The sequence below is a fragment of the Ciconia boyciana genome, chromosome 15, assembly GCF_034638445.1.
Source record: "Ciconia boyciana chromosome 15, ASM3463844v1, whole genome shotgun sequence".
Taxonomy (NCBI): domain Eukaryota; kingdom Metazoa; phylum Chordata; class Aves; order Ciconiiformes; family Ciconiidae; genus Ciconia; species Ciconia boyciana.
This window is the reverse complement of record NC_132948.1, coordinates 16218225-16243965: the sequence shown is the minus strand read 5'-3', so window position 1 is coordinate 16243965 and position 25741 is coordinate 16218225. Positions and strand designations below refer to the sequence as shown.

Below are 25741 nucleotides of genomic sequence, written 5' to 3'. Positions count from 1 at the left end.
TGTAACAACACAGCGCATGAAGTGAAAACAGTTTACTTGATTCAAACTCAACCTTACCTGTTCCTGTTCCAGTTGGATCACCTCCTTGGATCTGCAGAATTAAAATTAAATCAATAGGTTACATATATATCTGTGTGAAATACATTAAATACAAGCCATAAAAGCCAATTCTGCTCAATTTTCTTCTTTCTATATTGTGTCATGTTGACAAGTTAGCAACAAGGAAACCATTACTACTTATTTGGAGCCTCTTTTATCAGCTGCCTGTCATCTCCTACATTACTTATCCAAGAGCAGAATGACAGTTTTATAAAAATAATAGGTCTCTTGCGAGTAAATAGGGAAAACAAACAGTCTCAAATGGGTTAACCAGATCATCCTTTCTATTACGTGCCGAGTCGTAACCTGCTTTTTAACTGATGATGCATTGGTTTTGGAACTGAAAAGGCTTTATATTTTGCTACTAATCCTCCACATGACGGGAAGGCAAGAAATGAGGGAATATGGAATATTTTCTGTATCTGAACCTGTATTTCCCAGTATCCCCCTCACTATCTGCAGCAGGGAAAACCCTCATGTGAAACCAATCTTTCCGCAACAAAATTAATCACTGTATATACATGCAGGATCCACACAAATAATATTCTATATCCTAATGCCAGTAGAGGGAGCGTGACATGACTAGTTTCACAGTAGTAGCACACAAGCCCAATTTTAATTGTGAGTTTAACTATGAACTGAGATATACAGTGCTGTCAAAATAAAAAAAGCTTTTCTTAGGATGACAGGATGGAATGTAACATTCAGTGATGTCCCCTGAAAGATGTGCTCTGCCTTCAGGATCAGGTTGTTAATTCTTCTGAAAGGAAGTTACAGGACAGCTACAACACCCTAAGCTGCCTGGACCGTACCCATGTAAAGAAAGCTCTTTGACTACCAAAGTCAACTTTCGGGCTCACTAGGTGCTCTTTAGCTCCTTCACAAAGAAGGCCTGGGCACCTACTCCTGGAGCACGCTCAGGAAAGGATGACCTGACAGTATCCAAGTACCACAACCTGAAACAGAAATTCAGCTGCTTTCTAAAGTTTCATCTGAATGGGATTTCGACAGGCCACAGCATTACTTATCCAAATTAGCATTTCTCTCTCTCTCCTCCTGTTCATTAACCACCCACCCACAGCCTGGCGAAGATAACAAGAGCCTTGCCAAGGCAATGACTCTCAAAGGCTTTGTCTGGAACGCCAGCAAAAGCACTACGGAATGCAGTGATGCTCCAAGTGACAATATTAGTCAGAGACAGTTGTTAGTAAGACCATTAAGTACAAATTTAGTAAGTTAGGACAATCCTAGTTCTGATGGCATATTTAATATACATCTATTGCAAGTTGTCACGCACAGAAGAAACTAAACCGGAATTAAGCTAAATAAATATTTCGAGGATATCGCATATTGTGCATTACACAGGATTTGTTCAATACTCACCACAAAATTACGAATCGACCTGTGAAAAATTGTTCCATCATAATAGTTCTTCTTGCACAATTTGATAAAGTTTTCACATGTTCGGGGTGTCTGAAAGACAAATGGAAGCTTTAATTAAGGAATACCTTTAGCAATCAAATTGGTCACTACACCGTTTACAAGAATCACTTTTCATTTGTGCCTTGCAAAGAAACAATCATGCAGGACTCTTGAAGAGGAGTGAGTCTCTGTCTACAGAAAAAAGATATAATATATGCTCTTTTAAAGTATACTGGAGACACACACACACTGTGTTAAATAAATTAAACCCAGACTTTCCAATTAGCACAAAGAAGTGTTCAACACTAGCTCAGGCAACATGAGCTCCCAGTAGACGTAATGATGGTGAAAGCAGGTAAGCTCAGAGACTTTCAGGTAACTTAGTTCAGCAGCGTATCATAATCCTGTTCCAAAGGGGGACTTCTAGCACTGAAAAAAGTTCATTTCCCAGAGTCAGAAAGAACCCGACTTCTCCACGCCACTATTTCAAAGTGCGCACGTTGAAGCTAACTGGGAGAGAAGCATTTGGTCCTCTTCGCCACTTGGAACTAAAAACAGGAATGACCCCACAAGTCACCGGACCACAGGAAAAATAAAAAAGACAACTTCTTTTAAAAAAAAAAAAAAAAAAAAAAAGGCTAAAAGAAGCTAAATATATTGCCAACTTCTGATTTACTCTTACAGTGCAAATTAAAGCTATATTTTTGCCTTTACGAGCCACGGCATTCAGACAGTACCTTCTGAAAAACTTTGCTGTCTACCTAATTATCTTTCCACTGCAATTGTATGGATTCTCTTCTCTGCAATACTAGTACAGAAACAGCCTGGGTTTGATTCTTGGATATGTTTGCCAGCCCCACTGTGGATTATGTGCATAAATATATTCCCGTTTTACAAAAGAATACATCTAACTAATCTGAGTCGTTGAAAATACCCTTATAGTTCTACGTGCTTGCCAGCAGAGCCCAGCACGAGTCGCGATGTCTGTAGATGCACACGCGCACGCCCGGGAGCCTTTCGGAAAGGCCCGGCCTCACTGCACTGGTACGGCATCAAGCTTGGTCTGAGAGCTGCAGAGAGACAGGGACTGAGCCACGCACCCCAAAGTGACTTAAAGGCAAAAAAAATCAGGCAAGCCCAAGTACAACTATTTAAGGCTGAAATCATCTCTGGCTTTTTAAAAGCAGATCCATACAAGTATTCCTCCGGAACCACACAGAACCTCAATTTTCTGTATTTTCTCATCTGAAACACAATCATTCTCACCCCTCTTCACTGACACTGAAATGTCTATTAATTATCCAAACAAACTCTACCTGCCATTATCAATTCTTTATAATGACTCCTTCTTAATTACTCTACACAGATATAGAGGGCAGTTGTCAGCTGGGCCATAACTGGAAAAAATAAACAAATGCTAATGCAATGTTACAGCACCTATTATCTCAGGTTTCCTACAGAATTCATTACTGGGTTAAAACAGTAATGGTACCATAATGCGTTTATGGTAGAACGACACTAGGACATGTATTTTGGTAGCATCCTGAGGGCATCTTGTAAGTAAATATATTCCATAAAAATGGTTTCAAGCAATAGGAGGTTTTCCTACAGATTCAATGTTTATAGCAAAGTTGAAAATTTTTCTTTGAATTGGACATATATGCTTGAAAATAATCTTTGCACCTAATCTTTCAAGTAAAATTGAACCCCTGAAGAATCATTTGTGCAGCGTATGCTTCCTTTATAAGACAAATCGTAACAGCCTTGATCCTAACGTAGTGCTATTAGTTATCACGCATGAAAAATGTCAGTAAGGATAAAAATAAGTTTAAAAAATTTCTTTATGCATCAGAAATGGAATCAGCAGCTTTTAGCCCAAGGCACTTTATCTCATGAGAACCCAGCACTCTTTGGAGAGAGAGACATAGTTAATAAGTTCTCTGGGGGGAATACAGCAACCTGTAATTAATTTTTTAAGAAAAATGAAATCAGGCGAAAGATTGAGTCCCCTAGGAATACATACCAAACTATTTTAAATTTGCACAATGTTGATTACCCAATACAGATTTCCTATTTATTTTCAAAACATGATTTGTAAAATATACATCAAAAAAACTGGCTCTAGTAATGTATTTTTTATGTAGGACCTATGCTGACCCTTCTCTCTAAATACATTTCTAGTTATTATATCTTTTCCCAGAAACAAGCTTTTCAAATGCAACTGCAGAAATATTTAGTATACATGCAATAATCATGTCACTGCAAGGCTTTCTTTAAATAATTGCCACCAAATCGGTTCCCATGGTCACCTCATGCATCATACAGATACATCTGGCAGGTAAACAGTTCCTTAGCAACATTACCATTACCTTTTACGGTGCTTTTTAGTAGACACAAATAAAAAGGTTTGCATTCAACCAGTAATAAACCCCAGTTTCAGTCATGCAGTTGATCTAGAATATCTGGCTCAGATTATCTGATTTATTCAAAGCAGTTATGTTCTTGCCAAATCTCACGCTGCCAAGCGCATTTCAGGGACTTTTTTAAGCAGCATCCTGTCAAAGCAGGAGAAAAAGGCTTGAGGTTAATGGGGATGGTGCAGATCCTAAGTAATGAAGTTACGTTCTGCACGGACCATACAAACACAGCCAGTCTTTGAAGTCTTTGTTCCAACCACAAAGACTGATGAGAAATACGTATAAACAAACCTGACTTTGTTATTTGAGTGTAAGATCTTGGGGAAGATGTCAGACTGGCTGTCTTGGAATGCAAAACTGTCTACTTCTTCAGAAGCTTCCTCCACACCACTTGCCTCACCCCATTTCCGAAGGAGGAAGGGGTGGGCAAGGCACCTGGAAACGCAGAAGTGCAGAAGGCAACGCCGGTTCCTCGTTGCCTCATTACTGAGAATGGACTCCAGGCTCCCTTTGTACTTCTGGCTGTTCTTGCCTCAAATTGACCTCAACAGCAGCAGCTAACTTTTCCCTCTTTATTCCTTTTACATTAAGCAGGAAATGTTTTAAATTATTTTAATCTGCTGACTGTGACTTTGGCATATATGTAAGAAAGTCAAAGGAAAAATGCCACCTTCATTTGTTAACCTCTTGATCTGAAAGCCAGTGACAGAAAAAAGGTTATGTTTTAAATCTGCTGCAACATCTTCTGAGAAGGACGCAGTGATAGTCCTAAGAAGTCAAATCTAAAAATTGTGGAAGGCTTTTCTCTCTGAAGAGCGTGGTAGGACAGCCCTGAGAAATCCTCCTTTTCTTCAGTCAAGTCGGGACCACATAAGTGAACGCAGCGCCTCTGTATGATGTCCTTCAACTTAAAGACACTTCTCTCTCTGAATGACACACAGTAAGGAAAAAAAATACCTTATTTATACCAAAAATGAATCTCCTGCTCCAAGTATGCTCCCCATTTATTTTGTAGATGCCAGATAACTGTCTTTCAACTGTTGAAAATTCACACCCAAGACAAGTGGTAAAATTTTAATAAATGGTTTGAGACAGGAATCCAGAAGAATACTTATCCCAGAACATGACACAAATGCTTTGCTTGGCTCACAGACATGTATATTTAACGGGAAAACAGCCCAACGGTCTTCTAATTATGCTTAAGTCTCCATTTAGCTAACACACTTGGTAGGTAATTCTACATGGAAATACCAGCACTCTACTAGTTACTAGGCCTGGACAAATTTCAGAATTGAAAAGAGATTGCTACTACGACTGTGCAAACACTACAGTGACAAGAGGCTGATTGTGAAGTCACAGATATTGGGAAAACACTAAAGAAAGAAATATAAAATGAAAAAAAAACCAAAGCAAACGAGAAAAAAAACCCTGAGTCCTTACTATGAAGTTCTAGAAGAAATGCAGATTTTATCTCGTTCCCCTTTTAAGTATTAACCGAGCCAATTTTAGCTTCCTTTTTGCCAGCAAAGGTGGCTCCAAACCAGGCAAAATTAATCTCTCTTGCTGCATCCCGAGACCTGAGGGGTAAGACTAAGCAAGCCAGGTCACTATCTGCCTTCTCAGTTTGCAGCTCTCCTTTCTCACCAGGTAAAATGGGTCATTACATTTGTAAAAGTTACCTTAACTCAGAATTTGTACTGGGCAGCTGAAGAGCCAAGCAGAAGCAGATTAAAAACCTGCGGCACTCCTGTTGCCAAGGTGCGGGAGACGGGAAAAGAGGAGCTTCTGAGTCGTTGCCATGACTGCGGGGAAGAAGGCTTTGCTATGTGAAGAGCTAATCATTTCAAAATGATCCATCCCTTGAGGATCTGCATGAACCTCCAAGAGAAATTTCACACTAAGCATTAAGAAGCTGTCATTCGCACATCTGTATAATTTCCTTGTGCTAATTCCACTTCCCTTTTATTTCTTTTTGTCTCTCTAAATTGGATGAACTGTAGTAGTTGCACTAAACTACAGAGCCTTTATATATGCGCTCATTAACCCTATGTTTCAAAGCAGAAATAATCTGAAATAATGAAAAGCTTGTTCCTCGCAAATTAAAATTGCATTCTACAGCCTTCATCTTATCACACAGATGCCAGAATCTCGCTGCTAAGAGGCATGAACTAGTGATGGCAATTTCTAAAGCTTCAAACGAAGCCTGCAATTTTTTTTATCAGAGATCTCCTTTAAAATGCAAGGTGGATTTTGTTTTGCTTTAGTCCATTTATGTACTTTTGTTTTTGTTTTTACACAGAGCATTTTCACTCTTGTAATTGTTCATTCTAGCAACTCTTCTAATGCGTGAGCCCATAAAGACGTGATTTGGTAAGGTTTAAACTCAGTTCTCCCCATCCCTTTCAATCTGCAGTCCTCGTAGCCTACCCATCCCACAGGAAAGAACTCGCCCTAATAAAAGCTTGGCTTTATTTAGGGCTTAGTCAGAGGCAACTGTAATGGAGCAGTTTTGGTAGTCACCATCTACCAGGTGCAAGCGTCTGTTCCCTCCGCTAAGTCATGGAAAGAAACGAGACATATAAATGTTCCTACCGCGTTTCAACGCAGAATACTGTCCTGGAAGGCAATTTAAGCTACCCTGCTCCACTTTGCACCAGTGGACTAGGAGCACGCTCCATTTGTTTCAGAGCAAGAGGGACAAGAAAATCCAAAACTCCACAAAGCCCACTGCGAAAGCACGGGGACAATTTCACTGCGGGAAGCCCATGACATTTCCTGCTGGAGAAACATTTATTACAGACCCAAACATCACCCCCTGCCCGCTCCACTTCCCTGCTAACAGGTCCCCTAAGCGCCAGAGGCGTTGAGCCGGTGACAGGCTGCGGTGGCAAACAACAGCCGCCTAGGGTGGTTCCGTTCAAAAAGGAGACGGTTCACGTAAAGGACGCCATGCCCAGTCTGGTCACGGAGCGAGGAAACGCGCGGTCAGTTTGTGATCTGTGATCAGAGAGCACGGTTCCAGTGAGAGAGCACTGGGAGAGAGGAAAGCATCAGGGCACTGAGGGGTAACGCACTTGGCCAGACTCTTACTGACATTAAAAAGAATCAGAACGAGCAAACTATGCCTCAGGTAACAGATTGCTGACTTGACAGCAAACATTTGCCTATTTTGCTGCCTCAAAGCCTCAAAGTTTGCTCAGAACAAAGAGCAGAATTATTGCATTCTCATTACACAGAAACCCACTATAATTTAATTAGCTATTTAGCAAAGATTGCAGCAGATAGCTAAATCTCACTTTTCAAAGGCATTTCTTCCACAGTACTGACATTAATGATGCTACCAAAAACTTTTCAAAGTCTAAGCAAGATGCTCAGCTTAGACAAGATGCCAATAAGAAAATGACACACTCCCATTTCATTTTTCGCTTTTTTGCAAATACAGGGACAATCAATCAGTTCAGCTGAGCACAACTCAAGCTAAACAAGGCATCTAATTCACTCGTCTAATTTGTCAATGTTAACTACTAGCTCTCCAGAGGCACAGTTGTCATCCCTAGCCACAGTCATTACTTTTCCTCTTAGCTTTTATTTGTTGCAGCGGTAGAAGAGAAAACAATCCTCTCCCCCCCGTTCGCGCTGTCAGTCCCGGAAGGGTTGAGGAGCTTGTCAGACGCTGTGGGGCTGGGTGCTGATGAGGATGGGGCTGCCAAGCACGACACAGCACCCCGAGGTACAGCCTAAACAGAGCTCAGCTCTAATCGCTCGAGTGACCTCCACGGCTGTAAAACTCGGAGTATCGCAGGTCCCGCGGCGGCTCCCCGGCATTTTGTCAGTCTGCAACGGGCACGTAAATTCCACCTTTTCGGAGGATGCAACCTGTAAGCGCTCCCACAGCAGGCAGCGAAGCTCTGGTAGCTGCCAGCCCCCCAGGTCACCCCGCTCTCGCCAGAGGAGCCAAGGGACAAACAAGGAACGCGGCAGAGGAAGAGGAAGAGCAGCGGCTGCGTAACTCCAGCCCTCCCGCCCCATCCTCGGGGTCCGGGTCGCTAAGGGGCAGACGCGGCCGGGGCGGGACGCCGGCACTGTCCAATGTCAAACAACAAGCGACACAACCCAATAACAATCGATTCCCGCCCCAGATCCAGCTCGTCGGGGGGCCGGGGAGGCGGAAAGGGCCAAATGTGCAAAACGCCTTCCCACCAACTACCCGAGGGCGAAGGCTGCCGGGAAACTGCAGACAGCCAAGGGCAGCCAGCCCCGCGGGCAGGGAGGGGCTCCCAGGGGGGTGGGCGAGCACCCTCCCTAACCCCTCACTGCCTGTCCCTTTCAAGCTCGGGCAGCAGGGGACTCGGGGACTCCCACTGCCCCGTCCCTGCTGCGAAACAGCGCTGAGGACAAGCGGGCGATGGCAGCATCCAGGGAAAGCATTTCCTACTAACATCCCTTCTCCTTCCTCAAGTGGGGGTGTTATGCCCCCAAAGGTAAAAACGTTTTAAATATCATCTGGTCACTTAAGAGCAACAACCTGTTAATCAACATGGCTGCACAGAGCCATTTCACTCCCAGCCGCAACGAAGAGCAACAGAGCTGTCTGCTGCTGCAGCGCTTTGAGATAGGAAGGCAGCAGAACAAGCAGCGTTTGTATCCAGCTGTTCTCCTATGGAAAAGGACGGGTTTGTTTGTTTGCTTTTAGTTTCTGTTGACACAAACTTTCAAAGTTGAAAGTTGCAGCTCTTCCTACAATGACCTACTTTGATGAAAAAATTACAAAATAAGCCATTTACAACCACGCCAAGACCACTGGACTTCATCCCTACGCCCACGCTACTGGGCAAACAAGACACCGGTAAAACATCAGCCAGTTATTTGCCAGACAGTGCCACAGAAAGTGAGCAGAATGGACATTTAAATCAGAAAGAAAATGAGAGATGGGGAAGACTGGGGAACCTCGTCATGCCAGGAGGCCAAAGGATTTTTTCAGCAACTCACTTCTTTCCCACTGGAAATGGATAAGAAGTTTACAGGCTTCTGATCTTTGGAACAGTCCCTCACACAAAAGGAGAGATGATTTCAAAGACCAGGGGCTGGATCACACATTTATAGATCACAGGCATATTTAACAGGTCAGAGGGCCTCAAAAGATTAAAACGTCAGTGTTTGTAGAATAATGGCTTCTTCAGATAGTTATGCCAAGGCATCATCATTAAGCAGAGTTTGCCAGGTCCTAAAACCTCAAAAAGCATTTCTGGAGTGCTGGATGGAGCTTTGAAATCCATCTCGCATTCTTCTTTGTTATGCCAACTTGCCCTTAAACCCTAAAGTAGTAAGCCTGAGAGAGACAGGCGAATTTACAAAAACTGCCATGGCAGTTACGGATTAGTATTCGATTACCGCTACTGGCACGTGCTTAACCACCAGACCATTACCCCGCAGTGACCACTTGTGCGAGGAGAGCTCGCAAGGGAGAGAAGGGAGATAGCACACCAACCCTCCTGTTCATCACTTCGACAGGGTCTTCTGGAGTGTTAAGTTTTTATGTATATTTCCATAGCACCATGAAAATAAAAAAAGTACAAGCACTAAACAAGAAAGCCTCAAAGCAACCTAGAGGCAAGACGAGGAATTTTTATTCCCTTCCACAGGTGCAGAGACTAGCAGCCTGCTGCTCTGTCTATTCTTATGCAGGGCTGCTGATTCCAACAGGCAGCCTGGGTTATTTGTGCAGCCGAACTCCAGCAATCAGGCATCTACAAGACATGTTATTGCCTGGGAATTCAGAAATATGCCCATATTTATTGCTCTTTGTGAAATAAAAAATGGGATGCTACCGATTTAAAAAACAATCTATAACCAAATGACATAGCCACATCATGCAGCAAGTCCATGGCAAAGGCAGCGAATCCAGGGTTTAGCAGCTCCTAGCTCTCCACTCTATCCATTGCACCCCACTGCTTTTCTACTCCCAAACCCAAGCCAATTTGACTTTTTGCACAGGGCAAAGCCTCCACCCTGTCTTAAAAGGCTGCTCCCCCACCTGCAAGGTATAACTGCATCCCTATAGTCACTGATACAGCAGAATACATACAGATGATATAGACAGTTGTTCCCAGCAGCATCCTGATTAAAGCAGCTAAAAGAACTTGAGGAGATTAGAAAAAATCACAGTAAATAAAATACAAGAAATCCAGTGACATTCGTTGCCTTTCATCAGTTGTTTTTTCACGATTTATTTGTTTGGCGATGCATAAGACTAGAGCTGAAAGAATAACACTTGTTGGATACTGTTAAATCGTCTGTACTCGCCAACATTACTTCTGGCAAGTAGATTTTTTGTAAATTTGTTTCCAATTAGCGTATACAACAAACGTTGCTTATGCCCAGCTGAACTCAGCTTCCTGGAAAATGTCCCTAACGAATGGCCATCTGATTCGTCCCCATCAGGAGGAACATACTGTATCTGAATAAGAAGACTGGGAGAAAAAGAAATGGCAACAAAGAGCACTGCGCACACTGCTATGATGCAAAGAGAGAACAGTAGTGTACCTTTGCTCATTTGAGGCACAAATTCAAAAGGATGGAAAAAAATCCAGCTTATCTTCCAAAGTCTTTATTGCCTTTTCTCAGGTCAATGACTTACACCACACATCATCTTTCTGGAACCTAAGTGAAGTTTTCTGGTGCTCTGAAAAAGTGATTTCAAACGCAGAAGATATCTGGATTCTAGCCCTATTTCATGCTCTCTTTCTGAATTCTGTCACAAAGTAACTGATGACTTCAATCACACTGCAGCACTGATTTCCTCCCCTGGATCAATACAAAACATTTCTTGATTAGGTTTTTGGTGCTAGGAAGAATCTCATCACTATCAATCTTACCGATTGGCACCTTAAAGTACTAGTGTATGAAGATCCCTAGATTTATTTTTAAACAAAAGTTTCCACGTGTACATATAGACTGAACTCCAAACAATCCATGCTGCCAGACAGCTCACAAAAAACAGGGGAAAGAAAGAACAGGAGACAGAAGAGCTGTGAAGGGAGAGGGAGTAAGAACTCAAGGGGGTACTGAAGGCAAAAAGGATATTGGGTAGACTTCAGAAGCAGTGCAGACTGCTGAGAGCACAACTGCAAGAATATTTTGCTTAAATAGACAGCCCATAGGCATGAAAATACAATGGAAGATTCAGTAAGGTTCAGTAAGACTCTAAGACAGCAAAAGTATGCCACTTGCTGTTCTCTATTTCAGCAAGAAGACTTCACCTCAAAGTGTATATTGAAATCTAACCCCTAAGACTATTTTAAAATGTAATTTGAATGTTGCAAGTCCTACCTCCGGACATGGGTATTCATTTGTCATATTTCTGTAGCAACTTCATCCTCAAGCTTCCTAAAGCATTTCACAACCATGTATTTGCAGTACTGTGCAAATACAACCACTGCTAGGGTGGCTTCCATAATAACCAGAGCACAGGATATCGCTCAGCGATTGAAAAAAGGAGCCTGTGGTCAGGGCAAGGCAACAACCAGTCAGGCAGCGTTCGGTCTTTCTAAAGAGAAGCTAAGCACCGCGGCAATATGGCTTATAAATCATATGCTCGCTCCTGCAGTTGCACTGCCTGAGGCAGTAGATGCGTGAATTCCCCAAATCACACGTATTTTGGCTGAATTCAAACAGCAATGACAACCTAATACTGCTACCATCTCTCTCATTCCCTCAAGCAGCACAGGTCTGTGTGTTGAATCCAGGGGTCCCAAATCTGCTGGTGATCTCGGTGTGCATCACACAGTGCTTTGGGCTGAAATTTGTTTCTCCATTTCTTTCTGAAAAGCTGGGGCACTACCCACGCCAACTACGTTAAAAAAATCACGAAGGCTGAAAAGTCAGGCACCAAAAAGCCTGTGCAACATTAATTTGGGTGAGCATTATGATACAGTCCAGCTCCTCCGACTGCATTCAAGGACCTTACCCACATTCCACATTTCTGCAGGAAAACCAAATCCTGCATCTAAACCATTTCACTACACAGTTCCAAACAGCTCCCAGAACTGGTGCAGCTTGTGCACTGAATAAGCCAGGAGAGCTGATAAAAAACCCAGCTTATGATTAATTAAGATGATTACCATGCATATTCACAAGCAGGGTGAACTGGATGTGTTTAGAAAGGCTTCATTTTGGCATTTCCCCATTTTCTGTGTGTCTTTGCAATCTCAGTAGATCCACTGTAGCTGATCCGGGTGTGTGTGTATGTTTGTGACCTATATATGTGTTACATGCTTGTAAGATGTTTGCTCTGTCTGCACTGAGCTACCTTATGTGCCTAACCTCAGTGTGATTCAGGAAAACCAAAGTTAGAAGCACAAACTCCTTATATAGTAAAGGGAGAAAAACAAGCGCCTCCCGGAAGAACTGATTTAATAGACCTAGGATGACGACCTAAAGTGGATGTTGTGAAAACCTCCTTAAAGCAGCAAGTTTTTCCTACTTATTCTAAATATATATCTTTTTCCCCTCTGCAGTGCCAAGGGTCTGCTTAATTCACACAGACTGAATTGACACAAAGAAATGAAAGAAACAGATGGCTAGAGGCCAGCGTTCAAGCAGGTCTGGCTGTGTAAAACAGCGCACGCTTCCGATGCGTACCTGAGGAAGCAGTGTGTGTGAAAGGGGGATGAACAGGGATTCATCTGGAAAAAAGGAAACACAATGGGCACCATACAGGAAGTTTATAATGGGCAATTGAGACCGGGTCCTCAGGACTGAGTGACACTGGCCACACATGCGGCCAAAAAAACCACGCTGATAAGAATAGCTGCAGTCAGCCTGCATTAGCCAGGAGACAGTTTGAGAACATATGGCAAAACAAATGATTCAATGCAATCTGCTCATTCTGCTGCTTCCCCCAAATATTGCTGTACTAACATCCTCTGCTTTTTGCCTTATTACATAGTGTTACTATTTAAGATCACGGAAAACACCTGTGGGGCTGACAGGGACCTACAGAATGACTAGCATGATACGCTGCTGTGGAGGTTCTCATACTGTTTCCATAGATCAGCTTGAGCTGCGTACACATATCTTGCTCCGCACTCGTGCGAGAGAAAGAAAGAGAAGGGAAAGCTAGCAGGCTTGTCCTGTTTGCTCCTTTGTCCTTCTCCCAGGCAAAAAAGGACGCAATCTCCCAGTGTAGCTCTGGATTTCACACCAGGCACCCCAGCTCCTAGCCAGCACCACTGTCCTTAAATTCTGTGAGGGTCACAACAAACAGAAGTTGTACCATTTAAACCCCTGTTCACATCCTTCAACTTCCTAAAACATCTACCTTCAGGCCTATAATCTCCTGAGATAAAAATCTCCGTAAACAACAGAAGGTTTGGGCTTTTTACATTGAAAACTTTTTTCCTTTTATAGATGTGGTTGTACACATAAATAAGCCAGCACACTAGCAAGCAGTGACGTCTGAGACATCAGTGTCGCCACAACTCATCTGTCTATCACAAGTCTTGCCATGTTTATTATTTTAAGAGCCACAGATTTCCCCCAGAATCAGGCTGTATTGACTATAAAAAAACTCCAGTCCATTGTTTTTTAAAATGAATGTCTACATCTTAATGGCAAAGGGAAGAGGTTTGAAAACTTGAACCTTAAAAACTGAGACAGCAGGAAGTAAAAAACATATTTTAAGGTTTTCATTTAGGTTTGTTCTGTAAAGCTCAGGATTTAGAAGCCAATCTAACCATTCCTGGGGATCTTAACTACATGTACTCAGGCTGACAGACTGCTCTCAGTTTCACTGAGATTGTTTTCCTGGTTCTGCCAGTAACCTGCTGTGTAACCTTGGGTTATTCTCTCTTCTCTGTGCTCTTCCTTTTTTTTCCTCTCTACCTTTCTTGTCATTGTCCGGGTCACTATAATCCTGACCCCTTGAAGCTCTAAACATGTACCTTGACGTGTTGTAAGTAGTCCACTAAAATGTATGGGACTACTCACAGAGAACTTTTACACATAAAATAATATATATATACATTTTACAATGGAGTTTTGTGTCTGTATGAAAACACACCAAAGCAAGTGAAAGCTAGTTATTTATCTGTATCTATTACAACTACAGACTATTCCTTTCCCTTGCCGGCTCCTATTCTGTTTGTTATCTAGAGAGATTCATCTCATGGGGCACACAATACCATATCACAGTGCAGCTCCAAGTTTAGGTCTCCTTTATTAGTGTGAAGTCGCACATAGCCCTTCTTCTTCACGTATTTGTATCTCACAACATCTTCTTCAATAGCAGCTGTATCAAAGCAGAAGACAACAATTAGCTCTCTGGAAGCTTACTCATTGATCTTGAGAAATTATCAGAAAACAAATTGCTAGATTCTACTGTCTGACCTCTTCCCCTGGGGTACTGGGTCTTCAGGGATTGTACTCTGCAATTCATCTACGATAACCCACATTAATCTCTGTGCAAAACACTTTCCATTATAGAAAACCACCAACTCCTCGAGAGCCAACAATATAATCTATATTTTTAAGTCACAGAAGCATTCAATATTACAAACTATAATTTTCAAGTAATGTCTACCAATTGCAAACGTTACTTTGAAACCAAATTGTTTCTTGTCAAACTTGGAAGCCAAGCAGGTAGTCATCAGTCAACCACAAATTGCTGACATATGAGGACCTACCCAGTTCGGAAAACAAATGAAGCTAAGTTACCGGAAACATTACTGGAAAGTCAAACCAAAGGATCAATCTAGGATGTTTCCACTTCCACTTTGTCAAAATGTCCAGTTAGTCAGATATTCTCAACACTCAAAGATTCACCTGCAAATCACTGTAACCCACCAAGTAAAGGAACTGAACTTGGTAAACGTAGGTTTAGCAGTGTATTCAATCTTTGCCTAAGTGTGTGACATACTTCTAAATTTTAGTGCCGAAAGCCAGACCTTTCTCTTCAACTAGGAATCCTAATCGCTCAGCTATTTAATCAATACTCAAATTAAATAAATTATATACATTACTGTTTAGGCTGGAGAATGGAAGGAAAACTTGATTGTACTAAAATGCATTTTTGTGTAACCTTGAAAAGCGGTAAATCAAAAGTTATCACCACAAAATTTGCTGTCATTCTAACCAATACGGGGTTAGGCCAAAAAGGTGGTAAAGGTTTTGTATGCTGTTTGAGGAGAGATTATACCTCATTCCTAACTTACATCAGTGGATATCCCACTTTGTGGTCCCTGGGCATAGAAAATACCTCATTAATTTCAGTTCAACATAAGCAACTGCCATTCAAAGCCGAAGCTAATTCACAATTGCTCCATTATTTTCAGAATGAGCTCACTGGAAAGTAAGGATATATCTGCTCAGGGAATACATTTCCATGGCATCATTCCTGACCAATTATCAATGCATTCCTTCAGTCCTCATAAATGTATGAGTGCTAGGGAGCACACTTTAAAACTGGAAAGCAAATAAACAGGTTGTAGCCAGGCAGTTGTGGTACCTGCTTCGTGGGTAGTTTCAGGCACCATTGCAGTGGAGGTGAAGGAAGCGCTTACTGCTCCAGTGGAATAGTGAGCCTGTTCGCAGAGGAAAAGGCAAGAGAAAAAGTCATTAGATCTTAGAATTTATCTACTAAAGATACTACATAAGCACTAGAAACACACAAATGTCATCCTTCTGAAGGCAGACTTTCCGCCCTAGCTCCTATAGGAAGAAACAAATGCACGAGGCAGCGATAATTCTCCATCTGTTACCCGTAACGTTTGCTCTGATGAAACTCTGGTTAAGGCTGCCCGTGAGCTGAGCTGAAGGGGCTTATCGCTTCCACTACAGTTTAATACATCACTATGCAAAGATTCTGTTATCAGAATTTATTTGTATGTCCACAGGTGGAGATATGAAAGGAGTACTGCTGGCAAGACATCTGTAAAATTCCCCAACGTTGCTGAGTAAGTGGAAGGAAAATTCAGTGAACCACAGCGATACTGTGGGGGAAAGCAAACCACTCCCCCGCCCACACACGGCCCTTCTGCGTGCAGAGGCACCGTCCCATGGTTCCCAGCGTCTGTTTTGAGCTTTGTAATTCTCCTGCAGAAAGGAAACGTGAACGTCACACATGGATTTTGCAGTAAATTACAAAGATCTAATAAACCCGGGGATAGGTTTGGCGGCTCTGGGGCAATGCCTGTAAAGAACACAGGTCAGGCCAGTGCTCAGTCCGCAAGGTTGCACTGCACCCTATGCACGTTCGTGGTTATGCCCATCCACACCATTAGCCGGCAATCGGACTCTCCTACGTGTGTAGAGCTCATCGCTGCCTCTCACCTCTTTTTTTTCTCCCTACATCTTTTGTTTTCGTATAACACTACGATGCCCTGAAAAAGGGGCAAATGTGATCCTCCTCCTTGGTCACACACACTCCCTGGTCTGTCACTAAGCCTCCTCATGAAAAGCCATATGCTGCATTGCTATTTGTTTTCGTGTAAGTGTAATCAAAGCACGAAGACACATACATCCCAGAATTATTAAAGGAAAGAATACTCTGTCTTGCCCATTTCAAACAGCCTTTGATGTAGGAAATCTAGATGCAGATGAATTGTTTCTCTTGACTACCATGAACACACAGTAACATGCACCTGGAAGAACATCCTTTAAAATATTCCACTAAAAATCCTGCATTCCAGTGGAAAAAAAAATGGAGAAGCAGCTGTGGATCATTGATATATTTTCACACACCAGAAATTATTCATTGCACTGCCCTTAAGGTGTGCTCTCTCTGCCAATAACTGCAGGAAGCAAGGATAAACAAATTCAAAGCAAGAGATTACAACCTGGGAAAAAAGGTTCTGCCAACATATACATCATAACCACATCATAAAGATTCTTCCTTCTTATTGTGCTCCATTTCTAAAATGTTTAGGTTCATTTACAATGATTTAACAAGGAGAAACTCACTGACACATACAATGTATTTCTAAGGAATCCCAATATGATTCTCATATTCTCATCTATGACAAATTTCCATGTAACAGAAAACAGAAGGAGCACTGTCTGTTTATACTGCAATATGGCCTCCAAGCTGAAAAACATCTATTACCATTCTTGAGGAAGTCAGTCAGTGCCAAACGACAAACTAAGTCAACTTACTGCATTCAGCTTATCCACTTTCTTCTTTTCAGGAGCCTTCATAGTAGCTGCTAGAATATCATCGCCTTTGAATTCCTTGTAAAGCTCCAGTAAAGTCTCTCGGGTCTCTGTATTTGTATTTTTCAAATAGTAAGATGGATCTAATTTCGCTTTTTCTTCATCTAGATAACACAAAGTTAAATCATTCAGAGTTAAAAGAAAAATCTGTTTTGTTCTCCCTTCAGTTCATTACATATCTAGTTACACAAAAATCTTCCAGATATTATTTCTACTTTTTTTTAAATAAAAAGGTCTAGTAACTATATTTATTCCTGCAGAAACAGTAACAAATAGCAATGCGTAACACTAATGACAGCATAACTTGAAATACAGCACAATAAATGCCAATATGATGAAGTATAACAAAAGAAAAAACCAACTTCCAATCAACTACTGCAAAAATTTCTTTGAAACGACTAGAAATTACCTAAGTTCATGCAAGTCTTGTAAAAATTTTATAGAACAATAAAGACAAGATACAGTTGGGTACCATATAAACTTCTGTCCTTTGTCTCCTCACTGAATGGCCAGGCCCGCGATACAAAAATCCCAAGATGAGATCTTTAATGGGATACCAGGGGGAGGAGGCTGGGGGACTGGACTATAGAATTTGATTTGTTTTTTTAAATGTAATTTTTTAATTTTTACAAGTTTCACTTGTTCTCTGTCTTGGTATGCCTACTATTTGCTGGATATGAAATATTCCATTTCTGAGATAATATCCACTTATTTTTAGCGGGTAAATAGAAAGAGAGATGCTTGCTTGCAGAACTAGTAGCTTTTAAAAAAAAAGGGGGGGGGGGGGGGAGAGATAAGCATAATAAGACCCAGAAAAACACACCATGCTTAGAATCAGCAATTAGACCTCATTAGAAACAGTTCTAAAGGAAACCACAAGGGCAAAGGAGAGAATTTTTGTCCTTCAGCAATTTAATAATAGCAGATATTACTAAACATTTAGCTATCAAAAAATCACAAAAGAATTGAGAAGCAAATTTCTTCGATATCTAGAAAGAAAAAATATTTTTTATTAAAATAATTTTGGGACTATTTTAGAAAAATCTATGTCAATCTTTAACTTGGAAGATGTCCACTGTTATCCAGACAGAAGGACGGGCAATACATTGTTGATACACATGAAAGAGAGCCTAGCAGACAGGTCCGAGAAGATGTAGGTCTCCTTGCCTTGGTTCTGGTACAAGGCTAATGGACCTTTTGGCAAATTATTTTTCCTCCTCTTCTCACTTCTCTCTCATCTACCTGCTCTTAAAGGATATGGAAAGCTTTCCGTGTTTGCACAGCACTCAATAGAGACAGTTAATGACTTCTCAAAGAATCACGTCTTTGCTTCAAAATTTAACACCTTTTGATGTGAAAGGAACAGTTTCAACAAGTTATTCATGTTTCCAAGAAGCCTTCAGAGTTACCACTAGCCACTGAGGGATGTCCATCCAGAAAACAGTGTCAATTCCACAACGTGGTCTTTAGAATTGGCATATTTGGGTTGGTGTTTTCTCAGCCTACCTTCAATTCATCCTTACCTGGATCAATTACTTTTATGTTGTTCTTAACATGAAAGAAGTTTGAGACATTGAACTTATCCAGGTTTGTTGGATCCTGAAAATAATAGTTAAAAAACCAGATATCAGAGAGCTTGGTAGGCACCCATTCCATGCAACAGACTAGTATGAAGGGCAGACACCACCATAATAAACGAACAGGGAGAGACAGAATAACTTCCATACTCCCCAAACCACAGAAAGATGAAAAAAATATAAAGCAATCAACCCCAACCGACATCAGCAATGAGCCTGTTCACGGTAGGCTCCGTAGGGATCTGGAATTTAGTCCCAAACATAGTATTACACGTATTTTGCCTACGGAAGTTACTAACAGAACTCAGCTGAGTCTACCCTATCCTAGTGAGGAGAAAGAACGAGGAGCTGCAATCCCCTGATTCTTTCCTTCCTTCTGTGGTTTGGTCTAAGACCTATGCAAATCCACATTAGCCATCTCCTTCTATTTATAACTGCATGCCTGATTCACACACGCTCGTGAACTTTTGTCGTGCATTTCAAAATACAAATAAACCTCAGAGCAAGCCTTTGCAGTCAGAACTGTTTTGTTCTTTTTTACTAGTGAAACCCGTGCTTACATTTAAAAACAAAAATTACGTTTTAAAATAACAACTAATAATAAAAAAAGGCAACAAGAAGTGGTATTATGAAAACAGCAAAAACACACAGTCCGTTAACTGTGAGTCTTTATCCTATCTCTAGGCAGCTTTCTGCATAACTTTGACCTTTTGCTAGAGAGAGTCAGACAAGGAATGCCTGCTGGTGATCTAGGTTACGTTATACTATTATCAAACAGTCCTTAATCCTCTTCTTACAATGACTTCAAGGTTTTCTCCTCAAGCTCCTCTGCAGCACAGAAAGGTCAGAACATCAGCCCAGGACACCCAGTCATTTCTGGAAATTCTATCTTACAGAAAACAATTCAAAATCTAAAATACCAAAATATCGCAATAGTTTCAAGTTCAGGATAAAAACAATGCAATATATTATGCAAAGAACTATGACACTGACATGAACAGTATTACCCCAAATAAATTTAACACAGCTCCTCAGACCACCACTGTTGGTAACAAGTTCCCACAATTCCATCTCTGCTAAAAGTAATGATTAATACAAGCAGAGCTGGTAGCTCCATCACTTATTAAACGATCTAATTATGCCTTTTATTCATCCCTGAAATGGTATGCTTCCACCAGAGAGGGCATTTTTAGTTTTACTGCTGGTAGTAAAACCAAAACACGTTTATGAAATCAAGCTGCGTGATTCTGCACCCTAACGGTGACCTCCTGGCTTTCTGCTGTCCCCTTCCCAACCACTACAGAATAATTCTCTGTTGTTTCCTGCCCCTCTGTACCCCTCCGATAGACCTTCATCAAGACATGGACTGCCAAAAAAAAATAGATAGTTTGTCTTTAAGATCTTGCATTACAGACAGATAATCTTTAAATAAAATGACTAAGGAATAGGAAATTTGGACCTGTTTTTTAACCATTTTTGTATCCTCTGACACTGGCACTCAGGCGTATTTATTATTTATTACCTCACATACATATTTATGCATGTATGAATAGAGATAATTTCAGCCTTGCTCTCTGACAGTCAACAAGACGCATGGAGAAAGTCTGGAGAAAGGGCTCAGTGTGTTTCCAGACAACACAGGTTGCCTCCTCCCAAATACTCTTCAGTAATCATCAGCTGCAGCTTTCCCAGACAGAAATCATCGCCTTGCGCATAAATGTACCACCTCAAAAGGTGAAGGAAGACTGCCTACCCTTTCCAGGAAAGGAAAAAAAATAATCTGTGTATTAATATTAATAGAGACAAATAGATTTATTGCAATCCACATGTCTGCTGTTCATGGCAAGGCTGAAGGGCAAGACTGACTCCTGAAATTGACTTTTCATGGACAGGAGGGAGGGCAGGAGACAGCGGTAAAGATGAACCAGAAAACACCTTCACTATATTCCTCTAAATAAAGCTTCTTGATTTACTGATTTATTGATTGTTTAAAAATAAATAAAAGGACATCACAACTGCCAGTGCCTTATGAAACCAAGTGTTTTGTGCTCAGGGTACCATGAATCAGATTAGTTCAAACTGTTTGATGGCCACAGTTCATTCAAACATTTACCTGGCTTAACCAGCCTAATTGCAGGCATTGAGCAACTCCAGCAAAAATCTTTACAGTCTCCTTCCCTGCAAGGGATTCCTCAGGGCTCTCCAAATCGCTGCTGACCTCCCCACAGGCAGCGCATCCATTACGGCATGAAGGACGGCGAGGGCACAGGGCAGCTCCCTCTCCTTGCGGACCCCAGCCCTCCATCTGCTTTCTGAGAGACCCGAGACAACCCCGAACCCCAGAACTGAGACCAAGGTCCTCCACACAAGGTCCTGCATCCCATTCAGGTGGGCCACTTGTTCAAATGGAAACCTCGGCAAAGGTTTGATTTACAGTGCTGTCCCTTGCGCTCCTGATTCTGCAAAGCAGGAGTCTCACCACACATCGAGAAGGCAGACAACCCATGCCCCTAATCCAAAACCAGTTTCCCTCTGTCGGTGGAAAAAACCTCAAAAATGGTTCACGTTGAAATTTGAGTGTCATCTTACACAGGACACCTAGGTCAAGAGGTTCACATATTGATTCCTCCCTCTAATATACAGCATCATGATACACTAGGAGAAGTTTGATTAGAATTAGACAAATGCGCATACTAAGTGTGACAGTACTGCGGTGAATATTAAGTTAAACACAAGACACCATTTGCTTCTACCATGCCCAGGAGCAGGAACACATCTGACCAGTCCGACCTGTGCTGCAGGAGACACAAACCATTTCCTTACTGATGGTACGGAGTCCTACAACACAAGATACACATTTTTTAACGGTAGGTCTATGTAAATTTTAAAAGTACACACAGTCTTCAGACATATCACTTCAGGAAGAAAACTGTCTAAACACTAATAACTGGCCTGCCAAGTTCCTCTCATTGCATCCCTGACAGTTATTGGGCACAGAACCAGAGCAGTCCAACCAAGACACCGCAGGGACGGCGGACAGACGTACCCGCATCGTCAAAGCCTTGAGCTCTAATGAATTAACGGCCTCTCCTGGTCAGAGAAAGGCTGGACTCACGGGGATGCTCCCCGTCCTGTTAAGATTTAGGCCTAGAGCCCAAAGGCCTAAAGAAATAAGTTCTGTGTAAGCACACAGAAACCCGAGAGGAAGATGAACCATGAAGAGTAAATTGGCCTACTTTTGTTTGCCTTAGCATGTTTAAAAATATGTATTCAAATTACCATGGGCAGCAGTCTCAGGGTTTTTCTTATTAAGGTTACAAACCATAAACTTTAGTTTAGCAAATTACTAGCACAGATACAGACTTCAAAGGGTTGCTAACTATCATGACTATTAAAAATCTCATATTTGATGTTTCCCTGAAAGCTGAGCTCTGAAAACAATTAATCCCAAGTTTTATTCCACTTTTTTTTTTCCTATCATTTTCTGGTTTCGCCTACGTAGGGAAACAGCTTAAACGCCGTTAATCTTAAGCACCATACACACAACCCCCCAAAAAAGCAGGTTAAAGCCAGCGCAGTTTTAGACCGTGCGATTTCTTCGAGGCCTGATTCCTCTCTTACCATTTGGCCGGCCACGCTGCATCCCTAAGTATCTCCAGGGCTGCTACCTTCACACGCCGACCACGTCCCGGCGCGTCGCTTCTTTACCAGCCACCCTGCACACTGCGTGATCCACCCTCAAAGAGCCCTCACCACAACCGAGAGGAAACCTGCTCTGACCTTCTGTCACACAAAGAGCAAACGAGAAGCAGCTGAGGAGTGAGATATCCATGAGCAGCGTGCAGCTCCGCTGCCTCCAGCTCCGCTCATTAGTTATGCTTCCTGCCGCAATTGCCAGTGGTGTTTAACAGCTTGTCGGGATCCCCGTCTTGTCCACGGCTGATTAGGTTGTACAGAAACAGTAAAATTGACATAAGGAAGCACGTAACAGTACCAGCCTTTTTTTTCCTTTAACGGCAGCAAACCTGTTTGCATTCTACCCAGACTTTTTTTTTGACTATTTATCTCTCCCAGGAACCCCCTCCATTTCCGTGGTGCAGAGCAGACGCGTTTGTTAGCGCGTGCCTAGCAGGGAAGGGTCTCGGCAGGCTGCCTTCAGGGGACTGCGCCTGTCACCGCTGGCACGAGAGGGGGCTGGCTGGGGGACTTCATTGCAATTCTTCCGGCGAAGAGGAACAGACCACCTCTGCCTCTGCTTTGCCTGCAAACGCTGCCGCTGAGCAGAGCCACGCTTCTCGCTAAGTCCCCTCCCTTGCCGGCACGCAGCCCGGCAACAGCTTCTACAAGTTTCCAGAGCAGGAATAATTTCTGCTGTATCTTCACAAATTTGAGAGCTGTGGTTTCTGGTTTGTGAACAGAGACACAGTGGAGGATGCAGAACTGACAGGGGGCTAAAGGGGACATTGGTCTGAGTTACTCTGAATGCTTCCTACCAAATGGGATGTGAAAGCAGGGTATTGCAGCCTTCTACTTGGCTCTCCTCAGGACACTCTCACGCTTGTTGCGATGGAAAGAAGTCCATAGGCCTGTCAGAGCCCACCACCAGGTCCAGCAAAGCCCTGCCTGACCCTGCTCCTCTCTGTGCACCTTGAGCTGGGGCAGGAGCTTGCTTCAGCCTGCCCGCTCTTACGCGAGGGAATCCAGATTACACTTATTTATGTGCTTGCCATTAAGTTCTGCATCATTACACAAAGAATAATTTGCAAAATATATGATTGAAACACACACGGAATTTACAGTAACACTAATTAATGATAATTTCTACCAGACTGTTGACCAGATTTTGTCACAAAGATTAAATGGCGGACAGCAGATGTTGAGATCTAATGCTGAATTACACCCCCCAAAAAATGTACTTGGAAGACAACTTCAAATTAGGTTAAACATTTAGATTGAAAACTAGCTGAAAACCTGTAAAACATAGGACTGAAAGAATCACCTAGTTCTGAATCGCAGTCTAATGCAATGTTATTACGTCAAAACTCTTTCAAAGCAATACTGAATCCTACCTTTAAAACAACTGCAAAGTGAAATGATGAACAGCAATATACCGGAACAGGAAGCAGAAAAGGGAGGTAAGAACACTGCAAACAAGCTTCAACAATACCAGCCTTCCTATTACAGATACTCTGTCCCCACAGATCTCCAAGTGCTTTACATCATACCTTACCCATTAAGTATAACTAATAAATCTTGAAGTACTTGAGCTGTCTGTCAGCTGCTGGCACATTCATGACATTTGCAAGGGATGCAAGTTAGGTTGAGCTGATCATCTTTCAAGGTAAAAGAATACAAGTGGGCTTAGAGTTAGGAGAAACACAGACAAAATACAACAGCAATATTCCATTTAGAAGAGATACGAACCAGTACAGTTGAGAGAAAAAAATATCTGAAATAATGATAAACTGTAAGGAGAGAAAAACTTGGGAAAAAGTAACACCTGCACTGTAGAAGATGGAAAGCTTGACTTGAGTTTGTGGCAAGATCACACAGCTAAGAAAAGGAAATTTCAACTTGAGGGTAAAGAGCTACGGTCTAAAAAATCCAGTCATGCTAAGCCTGCTGGTGTCTAGGAAGCCTTTCACATGGAATAATGTCCCGGGTATTTCTGTCATTATCAGCAAGATATCAAACCAGAACCCATGACATCTTTTGCCTGAATAACTACAGTCCAGTTTCGGTAACGTATCTTGCACGCCAGGATACGGTATTATTCTTTACCTCCTGCCCTGAGGAGCTGGATAATATTGCCATATGTTGATGAAAAACTGCCATGCTCTACCCCAGGATATTTGCATTTCAACAGAGAAAAAAGCAATTTCTGTGTACGTAAGCGCAGGAAGCACTGTGGATCCCTTACAAAGAGAAGCACATCATAGATCTAAGATAGTGTTACTAACAACTAAAGTTGTGATTTTGCTTTTTTTAGTTCCACATCCAAAATAATTTGTCCTTTTTAACAGGTAAACTTAATAGCAATAGGACACAAATAACTATCACTAAAATCAAAGCGACCGGCTAAGATGGTGCTCACCAGAAAAGATAACAGGGATGGATTATGATTAGTGTTTGAATAATGTTTAGCACTGAGAACAGAACAAAGAATGTTACGCAATTCTCTCTCTTCTGGAAAGAGCAAATCTTTTTGGTTCTCTTTTTAATTATATACATTATGAGAGAGAGGTCAAGTTTGAGGTCAATTGCTACTCTGGTTAAAAGAACATCCCTAGCAGCTGTAGGATTGCCCTTTATGTATCAATAGGGAAAATGCCATCATACAAATAATCTGTAAACATACATTATTCAAATTTTCCATTTATCATGGAACAGGTAGCCCATCTGCTTCCTAGGACACTCAGAGTCAGCCTCTGGAAATGCTATTTTCTATTGATAAACAGAGCTATTACAGACAGTCCTATTCAGCTGTTATTTGCAAAGCAAAGAATGTTTTTTATAGTAACTTCCTTTATATCTACCTTTTTGCCAAACAGCAGGGTCAGTGTCACCAACTCACTCTCAATTCCAGCTCTCTCAGATACCACAGCACTCAATTTACATGGGGGAACGGGAAAACAGCAAAGCGATAAATTTCAACACAGAATTGGAAGGTTTTTAAGAGACGCGGGATTTGGGATAGAGGTCTAGAGCCTCAAATTGGAACACAACAGATTGCAGTCACGAACTCTGGCTAAGAAACAAAGCCACAGGTGGTAGAGCTTGGCAGCGCGAAGCCACCACGCTGCCTGCAGTGCTGTCAACAAGAGAGCTTGTGGAGGAGACATCGGTCTGCCTTGCAACAATTTACATGAAGAAAATACTACGAGAAAATAACGACAGATTCCTATACCACATATACATAAGCAGTTTGGATAGCCAGGCCAGTCCTACCACTCTAGGTTGCATTCTGGCCTCAACAAAGCAGGTCTGGGCAGGGCAGCATTTGAATAGGAGAAATCAAGG

At 42.0% G+C, this 25741-nt stretch overlaps 1 protein-coding gene across 3 annotated transcripts in view; it reads right to left on the bottom strand.

Annotated features, from left to right (window-relative positions):
- PPIL2 (peptidylprolyl isomerase like 2) overlaps positions 1 to 25741 on the bottom strand; it is a 75152-nt gene that overhangs the window by 26730 nt on the left and 22681 nt on the right. For all 3 annotated transcript variants that reach the window (XM_072880638.1, XM_072880639.1, XM_072880640.1), the window contains exons 9-14: positions 18668 to 18743; positions 17088 to 17248; positions 15442 to 15517; positions 14120 to 14226; positions 1483 to 1572; positions 58 to 91 (exon numbers count right to left, since the gene is read on the bottom strand). In XM_072880638.1, the coding sequence (XP_072736739.1) occupies positions 58 to 91; positions 1483 to 1572; positions 14120 to 14226; positions 15442 to 15517; positions 17088 to 17248; positions 18668 to 18743 (544 nt within the window). The remainder of the gene's footprint in view (positions 1 to 57; positions 92 to 1482; positions 1573 to 14119; positions 14227 to 15441; positions 15518 to 17087; positions 17249 to 18667; positions 18744 to 25741) is intronic.